Source organism: Fundulus heteroclitus, chromosome 1 (assembly GCF_011125445.2).
Source record: "Fundulus heteroclitus isolate FHET01 chromosome 1, MU-UCD_Fhet_4.1, whole genome shotgun sequence".
NCBI classification, from domain to species: domain Eukaryota; kingdom Metazoa; phylum Chordata; class Actinopteri; order Cyprinodontiformes; family Fundulidae; genus Fundulus; species Fundulus heteroclitus.
In genome coordinates, this window is record NC_046361.1 from 41,893,910 (window position 1) to 41,918,057 (window position 24,148).

A 24,148-nucleotide genomic window follows, 5' to 3' on the forward strand; every position below is an offset into this window, starting at 1 on the left:
GCGCATAAATCAAGCTTAAAGGAGCAGTAAGTAACATGTTTACTGCAAATTCAACCTTAATCGTTGTAATTTCTATCCCAGGATGTTAGTAACTTTCCCTTTAAACAATCGCTCTCCCATCAATGATGTCTTAGTCAAGTTTTTCTCCTTTCTAACCCAGAAGGACGGTCCAGAGCGCAGCCCGTGTTTACTTCCTGGTTCCTGATCCAATCATGTGAAAGTTCCCAGGGTTCCCAAAACAGAGCGCAGCATTTGGTATTTTATTTTGGTAGAAGAGCAGCAGCCTGGAAACATGGAAGCCAGTCAGAGAAGCGGACCAGAAGTAGAACATAATAGAACGTAATGTACCTGTCCTGTGGAGGTACAAAACAAATCAGTGGAGTTTCACGGCAACAACAGACCGTTGAGGTAATAGATGTTGACGATGGGAGGCTGTTGTTCCGATTTGAAACACTAGGTGCCATTATTACCTCTTTTTCCTTTAAATACCAAAAAAATAAAAAACTGCCACACAGAAATATCCCAGACCAGGATTTGAACCCACAACCTTCAGGGCAACAGCGCTACCAATGGATCCGTCTCGCAGGCCGACGTTATTCTTAATATCTTAAGTTAAAACATTTCTTTAAGTCCAGGGAAGACGTATGGGTGTCTGCTCTATCTTACACCGGTCCAAACCGTCATGGCGTCCCTGGCGTCTCGTACTGAAGGTCCGTCACCATAAGCAGCTCGTCCACCGCTGTCCCCAGCCTTCAAGGATCGGTCCAGAAGAACCTGCTTCTGTCTGCATTTAAAATCTCACTGAGGTGTTTTGTGTTTTAATCAAGTCATAAATGTGTCGTTCTTAAGCCCCATGACTCGAGTCCCCGTCTATGCTGGGGTCCACGGACTGACCCGGGACCACCAGGTCCACCAGGTCCACCAGGACCATCAGGACCATCAGGACCACCAGGTCCATCAGGTCCATCAGGACCACCAGGACCACCAGGTCCACCAGAACCATCAGGACCGTTGATCTGGTCCTCTTCACAGAGACAGGACTAATGACCCGTCAAACCGTCCGTCTTCATTTTAGTTTCTCCACCTTCTTGTCGTGGCCGTATTGTCAGTTTTAATTCAGCTTCATGTTTTATTTTCAGCACCATGAACATCAGAGAACTTCGGTACAGAACCAGAACGGGTCGGGGAATTCTGCCCGTCTCAGACTCAGACCCACAGCAGCTCTGTTTGCTTTAGTCCAAATAAACTTCCTCCGTCATTTTTTCTTAACCTCAGCATGTTTTCAAACAAGGTCCATGAAGAGATTCTGGTTCTACGGGAGGGCCCAGAGGTCCGGGTTCTCCCCCTTTGCCTGTTATTGTCTGTGGATTTCAGATGTTTGAAACAAACTCTCCTTGATTTCGTTTTCTTTGTGAGTTTCAGACCTTCTGACTTCAAGCCGTCGCGGTTTTTGCTGTGACTCAAACTGTTTTCCTCATTTCGGGTTTCCAGTGTTTATTTCTCCTTTCCTTCTTTTTTCTGTCGTCTTCTTTTAGTTTTTTCTGCTTTCTTCAGCTTTGTTTTTTGCTGAGTCATGCTTCAGGTCTGTTGTGTTTGTTTTGCATCCTCTGTGTTCACATCAAGTCTGGATTCTAGAAAGAAACGAGGACTGGATCAGGAGTTCAAAACTGAATTTCTAATGTTTGAAACGGCAGCTTAGATGTTGCTGTGAACTAATAAATAAAAGGCTTAGTTTTAAAATGTATAAGTTCTGCTTGGGTTTTTAATCACATTACTTAACGGATACATATGCATAAAGATGCATGTTTTGAATTTGCTTAAAATTTCATTGCTGCTTTTAGTTAGTTAGTTTTAATTAGTTAATCCATCCATCTGTGTCTGAATATCCTCCACAACAAGCAATCCATCCAAAAACCTCCGTTGACTCTTGTGATTGTATAGAAAACCCCTGCAACCTCCTTCAGCTGGAGGACCTTCACTGCTGCTGGTGTCGTCCAGACCATGACTTTGTCCTGAGCTCCATTTACCAAAGACAACAAAGACACTTTACATATATAAATTACATTTATAAAACTAAAACGTCTCATGACTAAAATAAAGAATCACAAGCACACGGTTAAAGCACCAGTTATAGAACTTCTTGCTAAAAGTGAAACGTTATTTCTGTATTTCCTTCTCTAAAAGAGTTACAGTTAAAGCAATAAATTATTTTATTACAGAGATTTAAGTTGATGGGACTAAAACAATGAAGAAGAGATCTTAGACAGAGTGGCCTTCATCTTCATGGTTTGATCACACGACTGAGGCGCTTTGAATCTTACTGGACTCAGTGATTGATTTAGTTTATTCTGATTTTTAATAGAAGTACCAAGATGTTATGTTAAGGTAGCAAACAGTCAGTAAATGTAAATAAGTCTGTGTGGAACCAGAGTCTAAGGCGGGCTGGTACGAAGCGTCCAGCAGTAACTCACAGGTCATGTTCAGAGCAGGAAGGCGGTTCCTACATGTCACACCTCTCCAGGTAAGTCCCCCAGGTGCTGCCCCCTCCAGCTCCGTGTTATTTTGTTAATTACACGCATGTGTTCTTGCTTAGGTGTGCATTCCTGGGTTCATCTGTGTCCCTATCACAGCTTTTACTCATTCACTCATTTTTATGTTTTTATGTGGCTTCTTGTTCATGGCTGTTCTTCCTTTCACTCTGTGACGCTGTGTGACTGCTTACCGTGTTAAAGGCTGAAGGTTACTTCAGTCAACACGTGTCATATCACGCCAGTCCTCCTGGTAGCTGCAGAGCTAAATGTTTTATCCAACCACTTCCATGATTTCAGCCTAACGTTGACACACTGATAAATGGTATTATTATCCATTTATATTGCACATTTTCCATAAAAATGCCCAATGCACATTGCATGGAAGATAACATAAACACACATTCCATAAATTATGAAAAACAATGCATCTGATATACATACATACATATAGATGTTAATATATGTATATGTTTAAAACGACTACCTGGAACTATTAAAATGAGTGAAATTCCGTATTAAGCAGTCTAAACAATGCACCTTGTCTCTGTGGAGGACTGATAACCTGTCCGGCCTGGACAGGTAGTTCATAATTAACACAACAAGCCTTTACACATCTGTGTTTGCTGCTCAGATACATTAACCTCTAAAAGCATGGTGGGAAATATCTGTCGCTATCCAGAACCAGAACTGTCCCTGTAGGGGCCTCATCGATCGCTGACTGGGTCCGACTGTCCAGAACCGCACCTGCGCTGGGATATCTCGTTACTGCTGCTCATGCTCCACAGTCTGAGACGCCTCAAATCTTTCACATGTGCCGCTAATCTTTGCCGAACCGGAACGTGAAGGATCATTTGGTGTCTGGCAGAGAGTCACAGCTTGATTTAGGAAGGTCCAGAATCTGTTGGCTCTGGTTCTGAAACCATGTTTAGCTGAAAATATGAAACAACAAACCTGCTCGTCTGGATCAACCCTGGTTTGTTTAAACCAGCGACGGACCGTCAGACGATCACTGACTGGGCAAACTGGGGCTTTCCTGCTTTATTTTCACGCCTTAATCTTCTAAAGGAGACTTTTTATCAACGTAATCACTGTAAAGTCTTACTTTATAAACTTAAACTTGTAGTTCTTGTTCCCAGATTTCAGCAGGATGTGTGAAACTTGTGGGACTGTAAAGAAAAAAGGAGGAAGCATCAAAATCCAGTTGTGGTTCTGAAGAATGAATCTCCTGCTCCGTCCGGCCGTCGGGTCTTTATGTGAAACAGAGACATTAGCATGAAGGGAGCACCGGCCCTTTTAATCAGAACCAGAACCAGAACCAGCTTCAGTCACCGCCCCATACAACAAGGAGTTCCACTTTTACTGTCAATGAAGACATTTTAGGTACAAAAAGGGTCAATTTAAACCTTTTTCTTGTAAACATGAACATTTGAACAAAAGAGGAAGACAAGGTCAGATCGGTGCCGATAAGCCTGGTACCGACCGATCGGTGTCCCTCAGAGAGACAGCCAGTCTCTGCAGAGCTGATTCACTGTAGCAGTTTGGACCGGTCCTGTTCTGTGGATGGTCCGATCATCATCATCATCATCATCATCATCATCATCATCATCATCATCATCATCATCATCATCATCAGGAGGGGCTGCCCATGGACCTGGTGGTTCTAGTAGCTGCTGGATCACGACCCGCACCGAGTTCTTTCTCCAATGTGAGATCAATAAAGCCTATCTTATCTCATCTTATTTTATCTTATCTTATCTTATCTTATCTTATCTTATCTTATCTTATTTTATCTTATCTTATCTTATCTTATCTTATCTTATTTTATCTTATCTTATCTTATCTTATCTTATCTTATCTTATCTTATCTTATCTTATCTCATCTTATTTTATCTTATCTTCTTTCCCTGCGTGAGTTTCTCGTCCTTTGCTTGTCTCTCAGCAGTTTAGTGTAAACATGAACGTGTCCCCTCTCCCTGAGGGTCCCTCGGTGGTCTGAGCTCCACCAGAACTGTCCGGATCGTCATGTGAACACGTGTTTATCATCAGTCCAACAGAACGGCTCCGTTTAGGGATAAACCTCCGTCAGATTTAATTGGATGTTTCTGTCTCTGCTGTCTGATTCCAGTCGTTCTGCTCCGACGACTCTTCAGATCAGAGCGAGCAGGACCGGGCTTGTTTCTGGCTGCCCTCCATCCTCCATCTGGAACAATCTGCAGAATAAACGGACGCTTGGACTCCACCCTGCAGCTCTCATGTCTGGAAACTTTACAGGATCTGATTCACCAAAACTCACATTTCTTCTCTCTAATGTTCTTTAAAACCTTTTAATTGGGCATCAGGCCTGGATTGATTGCAAAAGATGTTTCCTGCCAGTTGAATTGTTTCTGCAAATGTTTATTGAATATAAAGAGAATATCATGTATCAGTTTAATTCCCCTGATTAATCAAGTTTGTACCAAAAGTGTCATTAAACCTTTTAAAAGTAAACATGGGCCTTCTTATGTCTTTAAGTGAATGAATAATGTCATTATTTATATGCCCATGTGTTAAACTGGGAAGTTTAAAATCCTCAGCATTATCTTAATATCTGGTGAATAATGTTTTAACGGGTGGAAATGTCTGAATTATGTAGGTGACCATTATATCTGGGCTTAATAGGAAATGTCTTCTCTTTTTTTCTCAATCTATACTCGGTTTGTTTATGGGTTGTTCAATTCAATTTTATTTTTATAGTACCAATTCATGAAACACGTCATCTCGAGGCTCTTTCCAAAGTCAGACTCCATCAGATCCTCCAGGTTGGTGAGAAAGTTTCCTCTCTAAGGAAACCCAGCAGGTTGCATCAAGTCTCTCCAAGCAGCATTCACTCCTCCTGAAAGAGCGTAGAGCCACAGTGGACAGTCGTCTGCATTGTTGATGGCTTTGCAGCAATCCCTCATACTGAGCATGCATGAAGCGACAGTGGAGAGGAAAACTCCCCTTTAACAGGGAGGAGAACCTCCAGCAGAACCAGAACCAGGCTCAGTGTGAACGCTCATCTGCCTCCACCCACTGGGGCTTAGAGAAGACAGAGCAGAGACACAGAAAGCACAGAAGCTCACATTGACCCAGGAGTACTTTCTATGGTAGAGAAGACAGAGCAGAGACACAGAAAGCTCAGAAGCTCACATTGACCCAGGAGTACTTTCTATGTTAGAGAAGACAGAGCAGAGACACAGAAAGCACAGAAGCTCACATTGACCCAGGAGTACTTTCTATGTTAGATGGTAATAGAGGATGATCTGCCTTGTTGATTATTGCCATTGATGGTTTTCCATACAGTTTAATATTATTTTTTGCAGGTTCTTGTAAAATTATAGTTTACATCCAAAGCAGAACAGCCATCTGCTTTGGATTTGGGTCTGTCTTCTCCTAATTACCCGGCACACATTTGGTTTAACCCCATCCAGCAGCACCTGTAGCTCAGATTATGTGTCTCCTTCCTGGACAACCTGAACCGTTGCAACCATTCATTTTCTACATAAGACGTACTTGTGGACCTCTTGTTCTGTGTTTTCTGTTTTTTATGTCTCCAAAGCATACCTCCACCCCTGCAGGCTCCTCCATCTGCCCCCTGCTCTCTCTGATGATCAGCTGCAAACAGCTCGCAGCGGATTCCCCTCTTATACCCGACTGTCCAGCACCGATATGCAACACACCTCTGTCTGACCTTCTCCATCCTCCTCCTTCAACTCACCCAAAGCCCACCTCACCTCCTGTTCACTGTAAAACATTTTCTGCACATTAGCACAAAACCTTCCAACCAGTAAAGCTTTCCTCTGCCGTTCTAAGCCGCTGCACAGAGGCTGCAGAGCTCTTCTGCCGACCTCTTCTCCGACGGTTATCAGACTCTAACCTGTGAGCAGAAGCGGGTCAGCACACACATGTGCCGCTGCAGAGCCGGTAGGGTCCAGTTTCTCTCTCTGAGGAATGTGCGGAGCTGGACGGTGCAACGTGAGCCCAGTGGGTACGGCTGGGTGTGTGGATAAAAACACAGTGTGCCACGGATCAGCCTCGACCCGGATCTGTCTGTTTCCTTCACTCCATCAAGGCTCTGCTTCAACCCCTCTCATCTCCAGAAGACGTGTTTTTACTCGGGTTTCCTCACCAAACGTCACGTCTTGATCCTGAATGAACACATAGATGATTCTCAGGCGAACAATGATCCGCAGCACATAATCAGGGTGTCGAGGCATTCCCAGGCCCGTCTCATGGTCCTGCCTCAGTTTGGACCTGTCGCTGACAGATGTGACAGATGTGCCCCCTCCCTCTGTGTGATGTGGTGCTTTCTGATTGTGGGCCTGCCTCTGGTTCCATTCTTTAACAATTTCCAGACCAACAAACACAATCTGGGTTAACATATTTGGGGAGGAAAGCATTTTAGGATGAAAAATGACCCACATGTGCCCACCTCCCAGCTCGCTCTGAGAGGACCACGTCTCCACAGATGCTCTGTGGGACATGTTTTACCAAATGGAAAAAGAAACATCACAATGACAGATGGAGATGACTCCTGCAGGAGAATGACGCAGGAAAAGTGAAGTTCTTCCTTTCTGAAACACGAGTTGCTGCACGTCCTGCAACATTTCCGCAGAAAACCCCTGAAATAATCAGGCTCAACATCCAAATGACCAAAGTGTGTTTTATTAATGTCCACAAGGAGACGTAACATTTAATATTTAATGCCCAGCTCCATCAACATTGACCACCATCTCTATTTTTATTCATAACATAAGTTTTTCTGTGATTTAGATTTTACATTTTAAGCTTATCAGAGTTTCTAGAAGTGTTTCTGTAGGGGGAATATAACGAGACAAAAAGGCCTAATTTTCCTGGCCACTGAGCAAAAATGGAAAGAGAGAATCTCCTTAAATCAGGTGTGTGTGTTGAAAAGTCAGCAAATGTTGGCCTAAACTAAAAGCCAGATAAAACTGCGGCAACATGGCTGGAGTGTCTCTGTAGAACAGGCTTTCTGTCCTGCCGTCTCAAACACAAATATGTGGAGTTTGTTCAGATCTACTGAGACTGGATCTGGACCTGAAGCTTTGCTCAGAGGATGCTAACACAGAGTTTCTCAGCAGCAGACTTCAGGTAGTTCTGCTGGGAAACCAGGGATAAAACCCAGTGTAAAACACAGAGGTGGTCCAACAAACGATTTGACCAGCTACCGATCACTAATAAATTAAATTAGAGACCTAATTAGCTAATTAGCCCTGAGGGACACAGGACTCTGGGGATCAGGACCAAAGTGTTACCAGCAAGGACGGACGCTTTCTTCCAATAACTTATTTCTCAGTGTGGGAGTTTCCCTCTTTCAGCGGGAAGGGGGGAGGGGGATCAGAGTTTTAAACCACAAACATTTAGTCGTTTTAATATAAAGATCTCTTAGATGCAACAAAAGGAATAAAAACACTTACATGTAGCTTTTTCCTGTGCAGAAGATGAAGCTACCAGATGAAGGTAAATATGCAGAGAGGAAGATTTCCCCTCAGTGAGATTGATGGCAAAGCCCCCAGAGCTGACAGATGCTTCTCAGCTCATTCAACCATCATTAAAGCACACATAAAACTAGTAAATCATTTTAAAAGCTTCTTTTATTTAACATGTTCTCTTCTGTTTTCTTTTCTGAAGCATGTAAATGTGAGAACTTTGAAGGTTTTCAAGGTTTAAGTTTAGGTTTGACGCTTTTTATTCTTTATCTTTAAAAATGTCTGGGGCTCTTCTGTGTCTCCTGAAGACAAAGTTATATCTCTTTTAGGTCAAAATTAAGCTGTGGACAGGATAATTATGAGCTCATTCACATTAACACTGAGGCTGAAGTTTTTGAAGAATCAAAATAGGTTTAAGCTCCAGGAATGATGTCAGTTATAAGGCTAAACAATTAGGAGTTGTGTTTCATGCACAGCATAAAACTCTGACTGGGTGGCTCTTACATTTACAGAGCAACGATAATTTATTCATACCGGCTCTGCTTTGTTCTTTACTTTCTGTCACGATTTGCTGGTGGTGAAGTGGACTAAACTGCAGACAGGAACTTAAAATGAGCATAATTAAGGTTTGATGGCAAAACAGAAAACTTAGAGAAGATGCACAAGAAGAAACGGTGTATGGAGAACAAGCAGAGTAACAGAAGAATCAAGTAATGAACAAAGAAAAACCAGGATCTTAAATACTGAGGCATAGGTGGAATATAACGTAGGAATAACATGAGACATTCAGAGGTGATGTGGACCGGCTGAGGAAGGATGAAAGCAGAGAAGCTGTGGGGTGGAGACTAATTAACACCAAAGGAGCTGAACCAATCACAGAAAACTACAAGCCAAGGCATAAAAAGGTTTAACACTCAACCTGGAGAAACAGGCCAGATGCACAAAGAACAGATTTAAGACATTTTTCAAGTTGTAGCTTTGAGGAATGTATGAATAGGAAAAATTAAGCTTTGAATGTGTTTTGCTTGTAAAACCAGAGGAAAGTTTTCATAACCTCTGTGCTGACAACACGGTTCCTGATCTTGAGTCTGGCTGAGTTTCCAGACAGTTTTTAGTTTTGTGTCTGTCATAGTGAAACTGTGGAGGACAGACTTCCTGCATCACCAGAAGCCGTTTCTTGTCACCATCTGCTGTATCTGTTTCCTGGGTGAGCTCTGCTGAGCGAAGCAGTTTCACACCCGGTGTCTGACTTACTGCAAATTCCTTAAACAGCTTCAGTCGTAATTTAATTCAATTCAATTCAATTTATTTATATAGCGCCAAATCATGAAACATGTCATCTCAAGGCACTTTACAAAATCAAGTTCAATCATATTATACAGATTGGGTCAGATTATACAGATTGGTCAAAAATGTCCTATATAAGGAAACCAGTTGATTGCTTCAAAGTCCCAACAAGCAGCATTCACTCCTGGGGAACCGTAGAGCCACAGGAAGAGTCATCTGCATTGTACATGGCTTTGCTGCAATCCCTCATACTGAGCAAGCATGAAGCGACAGTGGGAAGAAAAACCACCCATTAACGGGAAGGAAAACCTCCGGCAGAACCGGGCTCAGTATGAACGGTCATCTGCCTCTTACATCTTTGATAATTATTTGTTTTCACCACAAGGAACACAGGAGTGGACTAACTTAGCATTAATTGAACAAGAAATACAATCCACCACCACTCCACCTTTTCAGATATCTTCAGGACACTTTATTGATCCCATTCCAGGCTGTTGAACTTGACACAGACCTCTAAACTCAAAACATGGGGGGAGGACTTGGCCTCAAACGAAACGTGGGCTTCTACCTGATCCTATCAACACAGCATCAACGTGTGTAATTCTGTTTAAAGTGGCGTGTAGAGTTCACTCCTCCCACACCACATTATTGCCGTATTCATCCCACTTCCTCCATGTCACCTTTCAGCTGCCCGCCTCCTGGCTCTCCTCCCTGCAGTCTCTCTGCCCGGCCTTTAAACAGCCAGTGACGTCGTCCTGTTCTTTGCTGGCGGTTATAATCAGGTGGAATGATGCCCCCCCCCCCACACATGTCAGGTTTAAAATTGAGAATAATTAGATATTTCAAAACTGTCTTGGAACATTTCGTTTCATTTCCTGGATGCGTTGAAAAGGCATAAAAACCTCTGAGGTTAATTCTGTCACATTGCCCAGGTGTTTGGTTGGTGTGCTCATCACTTTCTACTTATTATGTTCTAAAGGTATTGCCATATGCAGTTGTTACTTTGCCATTTTGTGAGTGACATTTCTTTGTGTCTAGGTTTTTAGTTAATTCTGTTCTGTTCGTTGTGCATTTTGATTAATTTCAGCTGTCTTGGTGTTAATTAGTCTCCATCCCTCAGCTTCCCTGCTTTCATCCTGCCTCAGCTCCCCCTGCCTTAATATTTACACTCCTGGTTTTTAATTGTCCATTTCTGGATCCTTTCATAACTCCGTCTGTTCCTCCTGTCATCACCCTGTAAGATTTCTTTATCATTTTCATTACTAAGACTCTTGCCACATGTGAAAACACAGCTAGACCAGAGACCTGAGTGGGAATGAATGGGATAATCTTGGTTTTGTGTTTAAGCTAAACTGCATTGTGGGCTTGATTCATCCGGAGAAGAAAACCTCAGCGAAAAGACAAATGAAAACAAAAAGCACAAAAATAACACAACCTCAGATTTCACTGTGGTTCTGCTGGAGACTTTATTCCTACACAATCTAGTTTGGTTTATACATTTTATGTATTATCAGGTGATTTAAACTTGAGAGCCCCCAGAACAACAAGGCCTCATGGGGGGTGGGGGGGTGGGGGGGGGGGGGGGGGGGGGGGCTCCCTCACACAGAACCAAAACATTGGGCCCTCATTAGGGTCCAGACCTCCAGAATAATCCTGGACACCAGATTAAACTCAACCTTCATCCCATTATTTTAGCTTCTAACTCGACTGCAGCCGCGTTTCTACCGTCTGGACTGAGGAGGATTTCAGGTTGGTGTATGTTTCATGGCTGAAGAGTCTAAAGCTGTGAGTCTGATGCTAAAAGCCAAAGTATGTGTCTCCCACAGTCAGAGCGGAGCTCATGCATCCATACATCATGTGAACAGTATGAGACGAGCCCAGCCCGAGCGGTTCTGCTGTCACTGACTGGCTGCAAATGGCTAGCAGATGTGTGTGTGCTGGGCGTGGACCTTCTCACTGCTTTATGATTACTGCGGGCCTCGGAGCCAGCTCTCACACACATGCAACATTATGTAATACATGAGCAGCATACCATCATCATCATCATCATCATCACGGACCTGTCCGCTCTGCACATGCTCCCTGATGATGTCATGGACACAGGAAGTGGGCCCCTCCTTAGAGACGGTGTCAGACTCCCCGGTTTGACATCTGGGCCCCGCCCAGTTACCAGAGAACCCTGGGACCGCTTTCTCAGGGCCTCCTCTGCGGACGCTGGTTGGCGGCTCTTCGCTCGCTGGCCTGTCTGGTTTAATTGGTGCATCTGGTCAATGAAGCGTCTCTGATTTCAGAGGGACCGTCAGCTCCACCCGTCACGTTTCTCTGAAGGTTGAGGCCCCAGATGTTCCCACAGCTGCTTTATCAGACGAGCTTCTCAGCACCAAACCGTCCACACAATGGATGTGGAGGAGTTTTGATCCACTCTGATCTCTGAAGGTCCTGCCTCAGATCTTCCCCAAACTCTCCCTGGGTGTTTGGAACAAGCCCCTATCTATCTATCTATCTATCTATCTATCTATCTATCTATCTATCTATCTATCTATTGATTTATAGATTTAATCGGACCGTTAATAACCTGCAAACGCTGGAAGCTGTCAGTAAAAACCTGCAGCTGCAAAGTTTGCATTTAAGCTTTAACCTTTGGAGACAAAACTTTTAGACAGAAAACATGAACAAAAGGAGGCGGAGCTGATTTGTTCTGGTTCTGGTACCACAAACAAACGTTTCAGGTTTAAAAAAAAGCCCTGTTGCTGTGTTATATTGTGTTTTTTAGAGCTGGTCATGTGAGCAGAACCTTTCTGGCTGAGATTTCTCTGCGTCATCAGATCCGTTCGGGTCGATAGATCAAGCCGTCGGTTCTTGGAAACACCTTCAGCTATTTGGCCTGAGATCATCTGTGAGCAGGTGTTCCTGGTTCACCTGAAGGGATTTAAAGTGGGTTTTACCGAACCAACGTGTTGCTGTGAATCCCCTGGGGCTGACCGAGCAGCTGAGGCAGACTGGACCTGGTTCTGCTGTTTGTTACGGTAAACAAAGCCAGATCTGTTTCAGTCGCCCTGTACGCTTAATGTTTGCCAGATGCTGAATGAAGTGGAGCGAAGCAGCAGGAGGTACTGATGAATAACCGGGTCAGAAAGGAGGAGATCCTGGACCGGAACCTAGAGATGTTTACATCCGTCTAAGACCTGAAAGGCAACCGTTTCTGAACTTAATCCTAAATTATTCTGATCTAAAACTCACTGAAGCAGCAGATGATGTTTTGTTTTCTGTCTGCGCATCAATTTCATGGAGTTAAAAATGAAAACTTTAATCTGGATCACAGATCTAAAAAACTCCTGAAAAAGTCATGATTTATTTTCCCTCTGTTGATCCAAACTGATCAGCTGTTCTGCAGACTTACTGAAGGTCTTCCAGAGTTTGTCTTTGGCAGCTTTGGCTCCAGGTTCTGGTCCAGTTGGTGTCCCTGACTGATGGACAGCAATGATTGCATGGTTCTGGTTCTGGTTCTGGTTCCAAGTCCCCAGTGCAGCGTTTTTGTACGTCCTCCCTGGTTGGTTCCACAGGGTCATTTACATCATTTGGCTCCAAACCTTTAAAAAAGCTAAATTAATCAGTTTGTGCAGCTTTATTCCTCAGGGTGGTTTTTAAGAAAAGAAATCTATTTTTATTAATATCCGGGTGTAATGTTCACAGTAGGAACCAGACATTTAAAGAAACTATTTAAAAAGAATATTTTCTGTGACATTAAGTCATACCAAACTTTTCATGTTTTAGGTCCGTTATGTTTCTATTTGCTTTTTTTTTTTAGGGATTTTCTAAAGCAACTCTTGAATAAGATTCATTGTGTCTTTAAAAAACGAAGGAAAGCCCAGGTGATGATGTCATAGCTTTAATAGCTGCTGCTTGGTTCACAACATCTGCGTTAAATAGAGAAACATGTGTAGACGTATTTAAGGCAACGCCTCAGACACTCTGCTTCTTGTGTGACATCATTGAAGAATGTAAAGAAATCAGCCCAGATATCAGGAACAGAACCGTGGACCTCCACCAGCCTGGATCATCCTTGGGTCCAGTCTTCAGGTTCATCCGTTCAGCTCTATAGAACCCGACATGAACAGGTTCTGGTGAGAAATGTGTGAATCAACACCAGAACCAGAGCTAAAGAGTTTGTGAAGAAGCCGGTCAGAAAGTCATGATCCACAGAGAAACGAGTCCACGGACTGAAAGGCCCTCAGAGACGTTAGTCTTAGAGGAACATCAGAGACAGAGTCGTGTCTGCTCAGAGACAAAGAGCTTCAGTTCTGGAGAGATGTCCTCTGCTCTGATGGGACCAAAACGGTGTTTGGACATCATGACCATCGTTGCATCTGGAGGAAGCTGTGAAGTACGGGGGTGGCGTGCTGCAGAAAGCACTGGTAGATCCACCTACATAGATCGTTAGTCAGCCAGGAATTTAAAGCTTGGACAGAGATGTGTCCTTCTGGAGGACGATGATCTCCCCAGACCACCAGACGGACCGGCCTTAATCTGAAACAGAAAGTAGGGATGAGGAGGGTGAGGAGGGATGAAGGGATAAATGGGGTTGAACAGAAGTGACGGCCTTGGAGGATGGGAGAACTGGGTTTAAGTCGTAGACTGCAGGGTGATTGGAGGTTGAGGCGTGGCTCAGACCCAGAACCCACATCAACATATTAGCTTCACATAGAAATCATCGTGTTGATCCTAAATAAGCTCAAACAGGGAAGTTTATTCTGATTTAACATAAAACAGCGAGAAAAAGGAATAATTTCAGACAGTTTAGGTAAACATCTGGTTTCAGGAGTAAAAGTGAATCCTCTCCAAATGACTTAAAATCAGCCTAGTCTAATCATAGATTCTTATTCTGGTCCGGTTCTCCCATGATAACCGACACAGATGGTCACATAACGCTGATGAAGGCATATTCGTCTAAGAAAGTCCGGCTGATTGCATCGAGTCATTGACCTCGCAGCAATCCCTCCTCCGGAGCAAGCAGGTGGCGACAGTGGAGAGGAAATGCCCCCCTTAAACAGGAAGAATACTCCAGCAGAACCAGAACCAGGCTCGCTGTGAACAGCCATCTGCTGCAATGGCTGAGAGACCAAATAGTGAAAAACAACACGGAAGCACCGAGCCAGGGGTACTTTCTATGTTAACGAGTAGAAACACGCTTTCCTTTAACGGTTTCATCCAGGAATAAAACCGTGTTAAACACAGACACACTGGGTCAGAAGTACCTTCTGTGGAAATACAAAGAGACGACACAGATGGAAAGATAACCTGGTCCAGTTTAACTAGAAGCTTTGTCAAAAAGGAACGTTTTAAGCTTAGTCTTAATCCATTCTACTTTTAGAGGCTCTAGGAGCCACCAGAGAAGCAAAAACAGGAGAATTATTGTTTCTCCTTCTAGTTCTCTAAGAAACACTGAACTGAAGCCATCAGCTGTAACCGAGCGCAGCCAAGCAGATGGAGAAAGTGATTCACTGAAGTGAGCTGAGCAGTCCGTCATCGGTCCAGACAGATCCAGAAACACACCCTGGGAGGACCGGCGGGAGGAAAACAGCAGGAAAGGATGGAAAGAGACGGAGAAGGAAGGATGGAGGAGATGGAGGTGAAGCACAAACAACGGATCTCCTTCTCTGAGGAGGAGGAGGAGGTCCATCCCGATGTTTGTTATGAGTCTAAATATTTAAAGCTTGTGTTTTTAAAAGCTTTTGCTCAGCTCAGTCGGTGTGTTGCAGCGCCCCCTGTTGATCAGTAGGAGCATATGACAACAAAGCCATAAATTCAGCTGCAGAGAGCAGAATCTCACTGGGCTGATTTTAAAACTGCTTAAATGGGCTTTTACTGTGAAAATCTGGATGGATTTGACTTTAAACACATTTAAAATGAGACTTTGTTCTGTGTTAGGAATTAACTCATTTCCCTCCAAACATGAACCAACCTATTCTGACACAATGTGACCCAAAGATTTCTTTTGTTTCATTTTTACAGCGTAAAGATGATCAGAACCGCTATAAATCCTCCATTTTACATCAAATCAACAATTTAAAAAAGGAGCAAACAGCTTTTAAAGTTCCGGGTCAGTTTGTAATATTTGGACTCGTTTCCGCCAGGAATATAAAATCAATAATTTGCTTTTCTTCCAAACAGAGATCTTTTATGTTTTATAAGATTTTCTCTGTAATCACATCGGGAAACTTTTGCGACAGCTCGTCTGAAACCACAGAATCAGCAGCAGCTCCCAGTCAGACTCGTTCCTAAAGGAACATCAGAACAGACCGGGGGTCTCTTAAGAAAGTTCCCGAATATTGGATCAAATATTTTCTATTCTGTTGGTTTAGTCAGTTCCCAGGAACAACAGGAACTTTCTTAAAAAGTCACTGGAAGCTCGAGGTCCGACATGCTTGACATTTAAATGTTAAAATGAAAAACATGGCTGATATAAGAAGACATTTTTTTTTCTCAGCAAATGTTTGTCTGAAGATAAAAATGTGTCAAGAGAAAAAAAATATCAAAGGCCCATCTGCATCAGGGGCCACACTGAATCACTCTGAGGGCCACAGATGGCCCCTGGGTCTTTCCCACCCCGGGTGTAAACTGGACCTAAAAGCCGTCGGTTCCGATGCCTCCCTCTGGTGGCCATGTCCTGGTACTGCAGCTCCAAACTGAAACTGATCCCAGTCAACCCTCTGCTGGTTGCTGTCAGGATTGTTCAGCTGCAGCTTCACTTTGACACAAAGTGCAGAAACGTGTTTATAATTTGATTTAAATGCGTTAATCTGAGCATCTAAGTGTCAAATCCAAACATTCTGATTTAAATCTGCAGCAGATCTGAATCATCCCCTTCATCTCTTCTGAAGGACAGAAAAGGCTCAGTTATGATGTTGGTGACGGTAATAAGGTTAGACAAACAGAAAATGCCACAGTTTTAATAAATAAAAATAACTTTAAGAGGAAGATACAGCAGTGAGCAGGGCGCCTGAGTTCCTGAGCACCTTTAAGGTTGGTGCAGGGGTCATTCATGAGGTCGGCAGCCAGGTGTCATATCACCTGTCCAGCTCTGGGCTCAGGTGTTGTCAGAGAAAACCTGACCCAGGACGGACAGCCGAGCGCTGAACGGCTGAACGGGGCACGACAGCGGAGGCCGAGTCTTCTTCTCCCCCGGCTTCAGAGCGATGCTCTCCGATTGGCTCTCTGGAAGGTCCTCTTCCTGACTGGCCGGCCGCCCTGATTGGCTGGCGGGCTGCGACAGGCTCAGCAGGATGTCCCGGATCTCCTGGCGCTCCTGGGCGCTGCGGCTGCAGCAGTGGAGCGCCGCCGGGTCCAAAGGATGAGCCTCGGTGTTGAAGATGAAGCCCCCCGCCCCTAAAACACACTGGCCAACGTCCCCGCCCTCCTCCCAGGACCCGCTGCCCTCCGTCCCCCCGCCGTGCAGGAAGTGGGCGGGGTCAAAGAGCAGGTACAGGTATTTGACGGTCTCAGCGAGGAAGAAGGACTCCATCCGGTTGTCCAGCTGATGATCCCTGAGATCTTTGACCTGCAGGAGGAAGAGGAGGAAATGTTGGAGCAGAAAGACCTTCCCTGTCACACAGCCGCGGATTATTAATAATAATAATCATAATAATAATAAAAAACTACTACTACTACTACTACTACTACTACTACTACTACTACTACTACTACTACTAATAATAATAATAATAATAATAATCTGCTACTACTATTAATACTACTACTAATAATCATAATAGTTATTATAATGATGATTATTATTATTAATCAATGAAAAAAAGACATTGAGCCTTCAGTCTTTAGAGACAGGAGATCTGCAGCATCAGCAGCGTTAACGGAGAACATTCATCATAAACCTGAGGACTTTCCTCCAAACTGGAAACAATCTGAACATTTACTGTCTAACACTGTTCATCTGATTATGTGAAATACTTTAACGTTGCCCAGAGTTTTCTGCTGAGGACCTGCACCGTTTCTCCAGCAGGGGGCAGCAGAGATCCCTGCAGGACGCGGTTCAGTGATGACGCTTTAACCATGAACTCTTTAAGCCGACTGCTTCAGGACTCATGTGAATAAAACGTTGCACCTGTCCTGCTGCAGGCTTAACTTTTTAATATTAGTCTTATTTTGTGGCTCCAGTGTATTTAGCAGCTGCTGGACAGGAAACGGGTGAAGGGTTATTCCTGGACCCCAGGGCCCCCTGACTCACGCTGGCGTATCCGCAGGGCGTCTTGGCGATCCGCTCGATGGACTCCACCGCGTCGAGGCCAAACTGCAGGTAGGTGTGGTCACCTGTGGCTCTGAACAGGTACATGGCGCTCTCTATCAGCTCTGAAACAAACAGACGAAGACGCTGGAAATGGATTTCTGACACGCAGCAGCAAACCAAACGCGTCCAGCTTCTAACGGGTCACAGAGCACGGCATGATGGGAGTTTAACGTTGTTTTCAGGCGTTAGCTGCAGATTTAAAGCAGAACTGCTTCTGATCCCCGACGCCACATCTCTAAAGATGAAGTTTATTCTGCAGAAGCTGAGCTTATAGCTTTAGTCAAAGGCAGCGGACACCAGAGTCAGTCTGCCTGCTTCCTCCTCCACAGAAAGGCTGAAGCTGATGGTGGAAGTGCAGAAACACTGTCAACACGGAGCTAAAAATAAGTAAAATATTCTTGAAATTAGTGAATTTGTCCATGATTTGAGCAGGTAAATAAAATGATCGTCCAATGGAATAAGTGTTTCGTCCCCTAAAATAAGATAATTAGTTATACTGCACTTGAAATAAGACAATGGAGATGGGTTGTGGCAGATCATCTTATTTATCTGCTCAAATCAAGGATAAATTTACTAATTTCCAGAATATTGTACTTATTTTTAGTCGCGTTTTTGCTGCGCAAACTGTGACAAAAACAGTGTTCAGAAGGGATTTAGCAGTCAAAAAATCTGCAATGAGGGAAAATTAAAAGGCAAGAAAAAGGAATTAAAATTGTTAAATTCTAAAATTCAATCAGAGAAAAATAAACTGAAAATCTTAGAAACATTTTTATATGTGAGATTAATCAAGAATCAACTGAATAATTGAGTTAAAAGCCAAATAAAACAGATTAAAGGGCTGATTCTGTAAATGAGAAGAGGTGGGTTCTGTGAGGTTCGGGGAAGTCGGGTCTTTCTCAGAACCAGGGAGCAAACGGTGGTTTGCAGTTGGACTCGCGGGTCCAGAAGCAGACGTGCTGGTTCTGGTCTCACCTGGTCTCAGCGGGTATCCCTCCCTCTTGTCCACAGTGTAGCCCTGAGTGATGCTGTAGAACTCCGGCAGCCCTCCAAACTGGCGCCACACAGAGTAGTAGTTCTGGAAGGTTCTGACGGCGCCGTCCAGGTCCCCCAGCAGAGACTGAAAGAGAGGCGGGCCGATGAGCTCGGCTCCACGGGTCGGGCCTCAGAGTTCAGGGACACGTACCTGCAGACCGGGCCAGAACGCCTCCAGGCTCTGGAAGACGGGCATGGTGACGGTTCCTTTGTGCATCTGGACCCACAGGTACCAGTCGTCGAAGCGGGTGTAGTTCTGAATGACTCCGTCGTACGCTGAGGAAACATCACGTCACCATGAAGCGGCCGACATCTGGGGAGGGTTCTGTCTGGACCTGGTGTCGGACCCAGAACCTTACCGCGGAACATGCTGAGAAGCTCCTGGTCCTGCAGCATGACGGCTCCTTTCACCAGATACTCAAAGTACGAGTCCACGCCGGCGCCGATCCCGGCGTCCTGGGCCACCCACTTCTGGGTCACGATGTCGATGTGGTTCCCCACCTGAGCGGGTACAGAAACGGGTCGGTCCGATTCAGCCCAGCCTTCTGCATTTTGCTTCTTCTAATCTCCTAAAGAGAGCGACGGCGCCGGTTCTCCAGGATTCTGGAGGTTCTTTTGGACTTCAGGATGAACCTTAAGAAGAATGGAAAAGATCTGCAGAAATCCTGGAGAACCGCTGATCCAGTTTAAACGCACTCTGGCGGCTAGGAAGGAAACGGAACAGAGTGTGGGTCAGAACCGCCTGGGTGAGTTACCAGTCCGATGTCAGATCTGGTCTTCCACAGAGCGCTCAGGGCCCGGCGGGCCGCGTCCTCAAACGTCGGGTCTCCGGTCAGCCGGCTCAGCGCGGCGAACTCCAGGATGAAGGTTCCGACGCCGGCCGTGCAGGTGACGGGCGTCTCGGTGGGGCTGACGCCGTGCATCAGGTTGACGGTACCGTACGGCATCCCGCTGGGCGTCTGGAAGGCTGGAAGCAGGCAGAGGCAGAAAAGGTTCAGACAGAAAACCCAGACCCGTCCAGAACCGAGCAGAATCCCCAGACGGGGCCCATTCCTGGGCACCATCCTGAGACTCCTGCGAGGAACTGGTTCTGATTTTGGTACCACAGATATACGACCCGCTGGGTCCCAACTCTGAGCCGCTCAGCTTAGAACCCCCCAGAACCAGCGGTGCTGATGTATGGTGCTGGGAACCACTGGCCAGCCGGGCTCAGCCTGGTTCCTGGTTCCCTGCTGGGAAGTTTTCTTATTTACAGCCAAACGTCCAGAACTGCTTGTTCTGCAGAGTTCGACCCAGTTTGGGACAATAAGCTGTTTTTTCATTTCTATTTTTACGCAGAACAGAACCGGCCCGGCCCGCTCCAACTGTCTGACCTTCTGAACATTTTTTACAGTAAACTTGGAGCCTAGAGAACAACGGAAGCCCGTCTGGACCCGTCTGTGTGGGTTTCCGTACCCGGCAGCAGTTTCCGGGCCGCGTCCTCGGCCATCCTCAGCAGCGGTCCGGAACAGGGCCAGCCGGGCTCCAGCTCCATCCCGGCCCGGCCCGCCAGCAGGTGAGCCGACAGCAGACCGCCCACCACTGACCAAGACACAGAATCTCCATCAGGTTAACACATCCTCCTCCCATCAGAACCAGGAACCCGGCCTCAGGGATCACCTCTGATGTTGGTCTCAAAGACCGACGCGTTGACGTCGATGTCGAAGTCTACGGTGTCCTGGAGGAGCGACGCCACGCGCTGGAACTCCGTCTGGTTTCCCAGAACCTTGGTGAGGAGCAAAACTGTCAGAGGTCTCCAGCTGCTGGTCTCTAATCGGACCCGACCGCTGCCGACGCTCAGAAAACTTGTCTACTGTAGAAACGTTAATCTTTCTAATTAAATAAAACTTCGTTCTCACCAGCAGCGTGTCGAGGGCGTCGATCAGAGTCAGAGAGAAACTAGAGATGACAAAAAAAAAACGTGTTTAATTCAAATAAATCATCAGATTAGCTCTAAAGCTCAATACAGACACAGTTATCAGCAGACATGACAATTAAATAACTAAAACATCTAAACCAGCCTGGATCACGTGGTTCTTTACATCAGAGCCGACACTGTCAGGGCGCGGCCTCACCTGCCCCAGGTGTCCTGCCCGTCACAGGTGAGTGGGCGGAGCTCATCGTAGGGGAAGGCGTTGTTGAGGTAGCTGTTGTAGGCGTGGTAGAACATGGACCTGATGCGCTGTCTGCGGGCGAGATTCAGAACAAGACAGCCGCTGCAGTAAGACTGGATATCAGACTTGCGGGTCAGTTTCAGAACCACGGTCAGTGCTTCAGATCTACAGCTGCTAGAAGCTGCACACATCAAAATGTCTGAATTTACACAGACAGCGCCCACAACAGACAGTTTACACTAATTATGAGTTAATGGTTGTGCTGCAAATAGACACGCAGGTTTATATCTAGGATCACAACTCAGCAGGGCGGTCGCATGTCCGCCCTGGCCAAGATGGCGGCCAGAACCAAAATGAGGACAGTTTCACATAAAACCTGTACCTGTGCAAGAATAGAATTTAAAATTCTCCTTCTAACGTATAAAGCCCTTAATAATCAAGCTCCATCATATATCAGAGCTCTGATTACCCCGTATGTTCCTAACAGAGCACTTCGCTCTCAGACTGCAGATCTGCTGGTGGTTCCTAGAGTCTCTAAAAGTAGAATGGGAGGCAGATCCTTTAGCTATCAGGCTCCTCTCCTGTGGAACCAACTCCCAGTTTTGGTCTGTGAGGCAGACACCCCGTCTACTTTTAAGACTAATCTTAAAACTTTCCTTTGTGACAAAGCTTCTAGTCAGAGTGGCTCATGTTACCCTGAGCTACCTCTATAGTTATGCTGATATAGGCTTAGGCTGCTGGAGGACATCAGGGTCTATTTCTCTCTCTCTGCTGAGTTCTCCTACTGCTCTCCAATCTGCATTGTTTGTTGTTATTTCAGCTTTTAACTTTTTGTTCTCTGTCTTTTTCTCTTCATAGAAGGTACACCTGGTCTGGTGTTCTGTTAGCTGTGACATCATCAGGGGAGGCAGATCACCCTCTACCATCTACCATAGAAAGTACTCCTGGGTCAATGTGAGCTTCTGTGCTTTCTGTATCTCTGCTCTTTCTTCTCTAAGCAAAAAAGGAGAAAACTTCAGTTTTTACCAGATTCTGTTTTCACTCTGGGAACAATATCTAGATTCTGGGTCAGTCCAGTCCAGGGGGACAAACCCACGCAGGGGGACAAACCCACGCAGGATGAATAGACACCCAGGTCAAACTTGCTGGTTTTTGGCCTGACAGGAAGCCGGAGTTCACGGACAGAACCACTGCCGACGGGAAGCGGCTCGGAGTCGAACCCACGACCTTGGCTGCTGACAGGCAGCAGGAGGTCCGGAGCCTCCTGCTGACCGTCGTCAGACAGTCTCACCTGGACCAGCACCTGTCCTGCTTACCTGACAGCCGCCATCTGCTCCTCTGAGAACTGCCGAGCCGCCGCGTCGCTCAGCGCCCACAGCAGCAGCGCCGCGCACACGGGAGCGCGCATGGAGCCGGACAGGTGGAGCCGGACAGGTGGAGCCGGACAGGTGGAGCCGGACAGGTGGAGACGGTCCAGCAACGAGCAGAAGATCAGGACAACTGCTGCTGAATGTCTGCTGTCAGGAAGCAGGAAGTGACAGACGAACGATGCGTCATCTCTGTGCGCTGACAGGACGAGCTCCCCACTGAGCTCCCGTACGCCAACAGGCCGCCATATTGGAGATGGCAACGAGTCTTCTTCATTAGATTTTAACGGCAGCGTGCATCTATTATTGTTGCACTACTGCCATCTATTGGATCCTAAAATCTATTTCTCAAATTCCCATAATGATCCCAGTATTTTTTTAAAAAAACGAACAATCTTCTTTTTCTCCTCAATACTATTTAACTGATCAACCACATTCTCAAATGTCAATTCCCTATTAAAACCTACAGTATCTACAGTATCACACCAACTACAAAAACATGTTTCCCCATCTTAAAAAGATCAACAGAGCCTTAAAGGGACAGCCCACATTTAAAATCAGGATTACTGCTATGAGCAGCAAATACTCCACCTGCAGATGAAAACGCTTCACTTTGATGAATTTGAACAATTGTGTTTGAAAAACAACAAAAAAACAAAACCTAATTAAATATGCTTGGGTGGTTAAAAAAGGTCAGACCCTGGAGCTGCTGGCAGGATTAGATCCGTCTTTTCTGGCCTGAAAACAGTTTCTCTCCAGATTTCAGACAAGAGGAAGGAAGAAGACAGATGAATGGATACAGCACCATGTGCTTCTTTTTACATCTTGTTGCTTTGCAGCTGTGATTGTTCCCCTAACATCTCCACTCCTTTGTTTTGGCATTGGCAGAGTTTTTAAGGTGTCGGAGGTCACTGCCTCTCCTACAAATTTAAGAGGCTGTGAGGCTGTGAGGCTGAAGGCGGTGAAGGTTTGTCAGAATATAATCCCAAACTACAAAGGAAAGTTTCTGGAGGTGATTGATTTGGTCGATCTTCTAGGCAGAAAACACAGAACTGAAACACAACCTGAGTTTTCTCATCCAGTTTTCAATGCGGCATTTTCACGACTTTATCTGGAAAACGGCAAAAAATTCTGTCTCCTTTATGCAAAGAAATCTCCCCTTCATAAAAAATCTCGCCCTAAATCCAACAAGCTTGTAAGGATAAAAAGTGCTTACTTTGTGGGAGGGTGAGCTTTTGTGGACGGGAAAGAAGTTGAATAACTGGACGGGTCGCATTTGGCTCGGTATGGAGGAGAAGTTCTGTTATATGTTCTGATTTAAGTTCTAACAGAATAATTTGATAGTTATCTTGTTGATTTCTATATTGAAATTATTTTCAGTCGGTGCTCGAGGACTGTGTGAGATTACTAAAAGAAAGGCTTTATTCTTATTTGTAAAGAACTTTGATGACTTAGACAACTTTTTTTGTGTACTATTTCAATGGATAATAAAGGTTTGGCAACGTTGGTAATGCCAGATAATGATGCAAATGTGGTGCAGAGTCCAGCTTAGAGTTCAACAGGTCAACAGTTTGATGGCAGCGAGGAGAAAGCTGTTGCAGAACCTGGTGGACCTGCAGCGGATGCTGAGGAACCTCTTCCCAGAGGGCAGCAGGGAGACGCTGATTCTTGTTTTTGCTTCAGGAGACTCATTCCTTCATTAGCATCAGAATCTGAATCAGAATCAAGTTTAATCGCCAAGTAGGTTTGCACTTACAAGGAATTTGACTTGGTATTGATGATATTCATAGTGACTATAATCTATGGAAAGCTGAGTGGGGAGAAGACTCATGGAAGTCACCATACAGCAGAAACAGATTTAATGGTAACATCATCCTCACTGGCGGACACTTTGTCCTCACAGTCATCACACACAGTGGCTCCTTTTTTCCTATTGGTAACATTTATGGCCATAACAATGTTAAGCGAAACTTCAGGAACATTGAACTCTAATATTGATGCTCTTGTT

At 45.2% G+C, this 24,148-nt stretch overlaps 1 protein-coding gene across 1 annotated transcript; it reads right to left on the reverse strand.

The window, feature by feature from the left end:
* Positions 1 to 16,220: 16,220 nt before the first annotated feature.
* Positions 16,221 to 22,345, reverse strand: LOC105917269 (ER degradation enhancer, mannosidase alpha-like 2). The gene is made up of 11 exons (XM_012852025.3): positions 22,090 to 22,345; positions 20,735 to 20,845; positions 20,519 to 20,558; positions 20,280 to 20,385; positions 20,076 to 20,201; positions 19,376 to 19,587; positions 18,980 to 19,121; positions 18,772 to 18,896; positions 18,561 to 18,705; positions 17,529 to 17,650; positions 16,221 to 16,844 (listed from the first exon to the last, which is right to left on the reverse strand). Exons 1-11 carry the CDS (start codon positions 22,179 to 22,181, stop codon positions 16,374 to 16,376), a joined length of 1,692 nt encoding a protein of 563 aa, XP_012707479.3. The 5' UTR covers positions 22,182 to 22,345; the 3' UTR covers positions 16,221 to 16,373.
* Between the last annotated feature and the right edge of the window lie 1,803 nt (positions 22,346 to 24,148).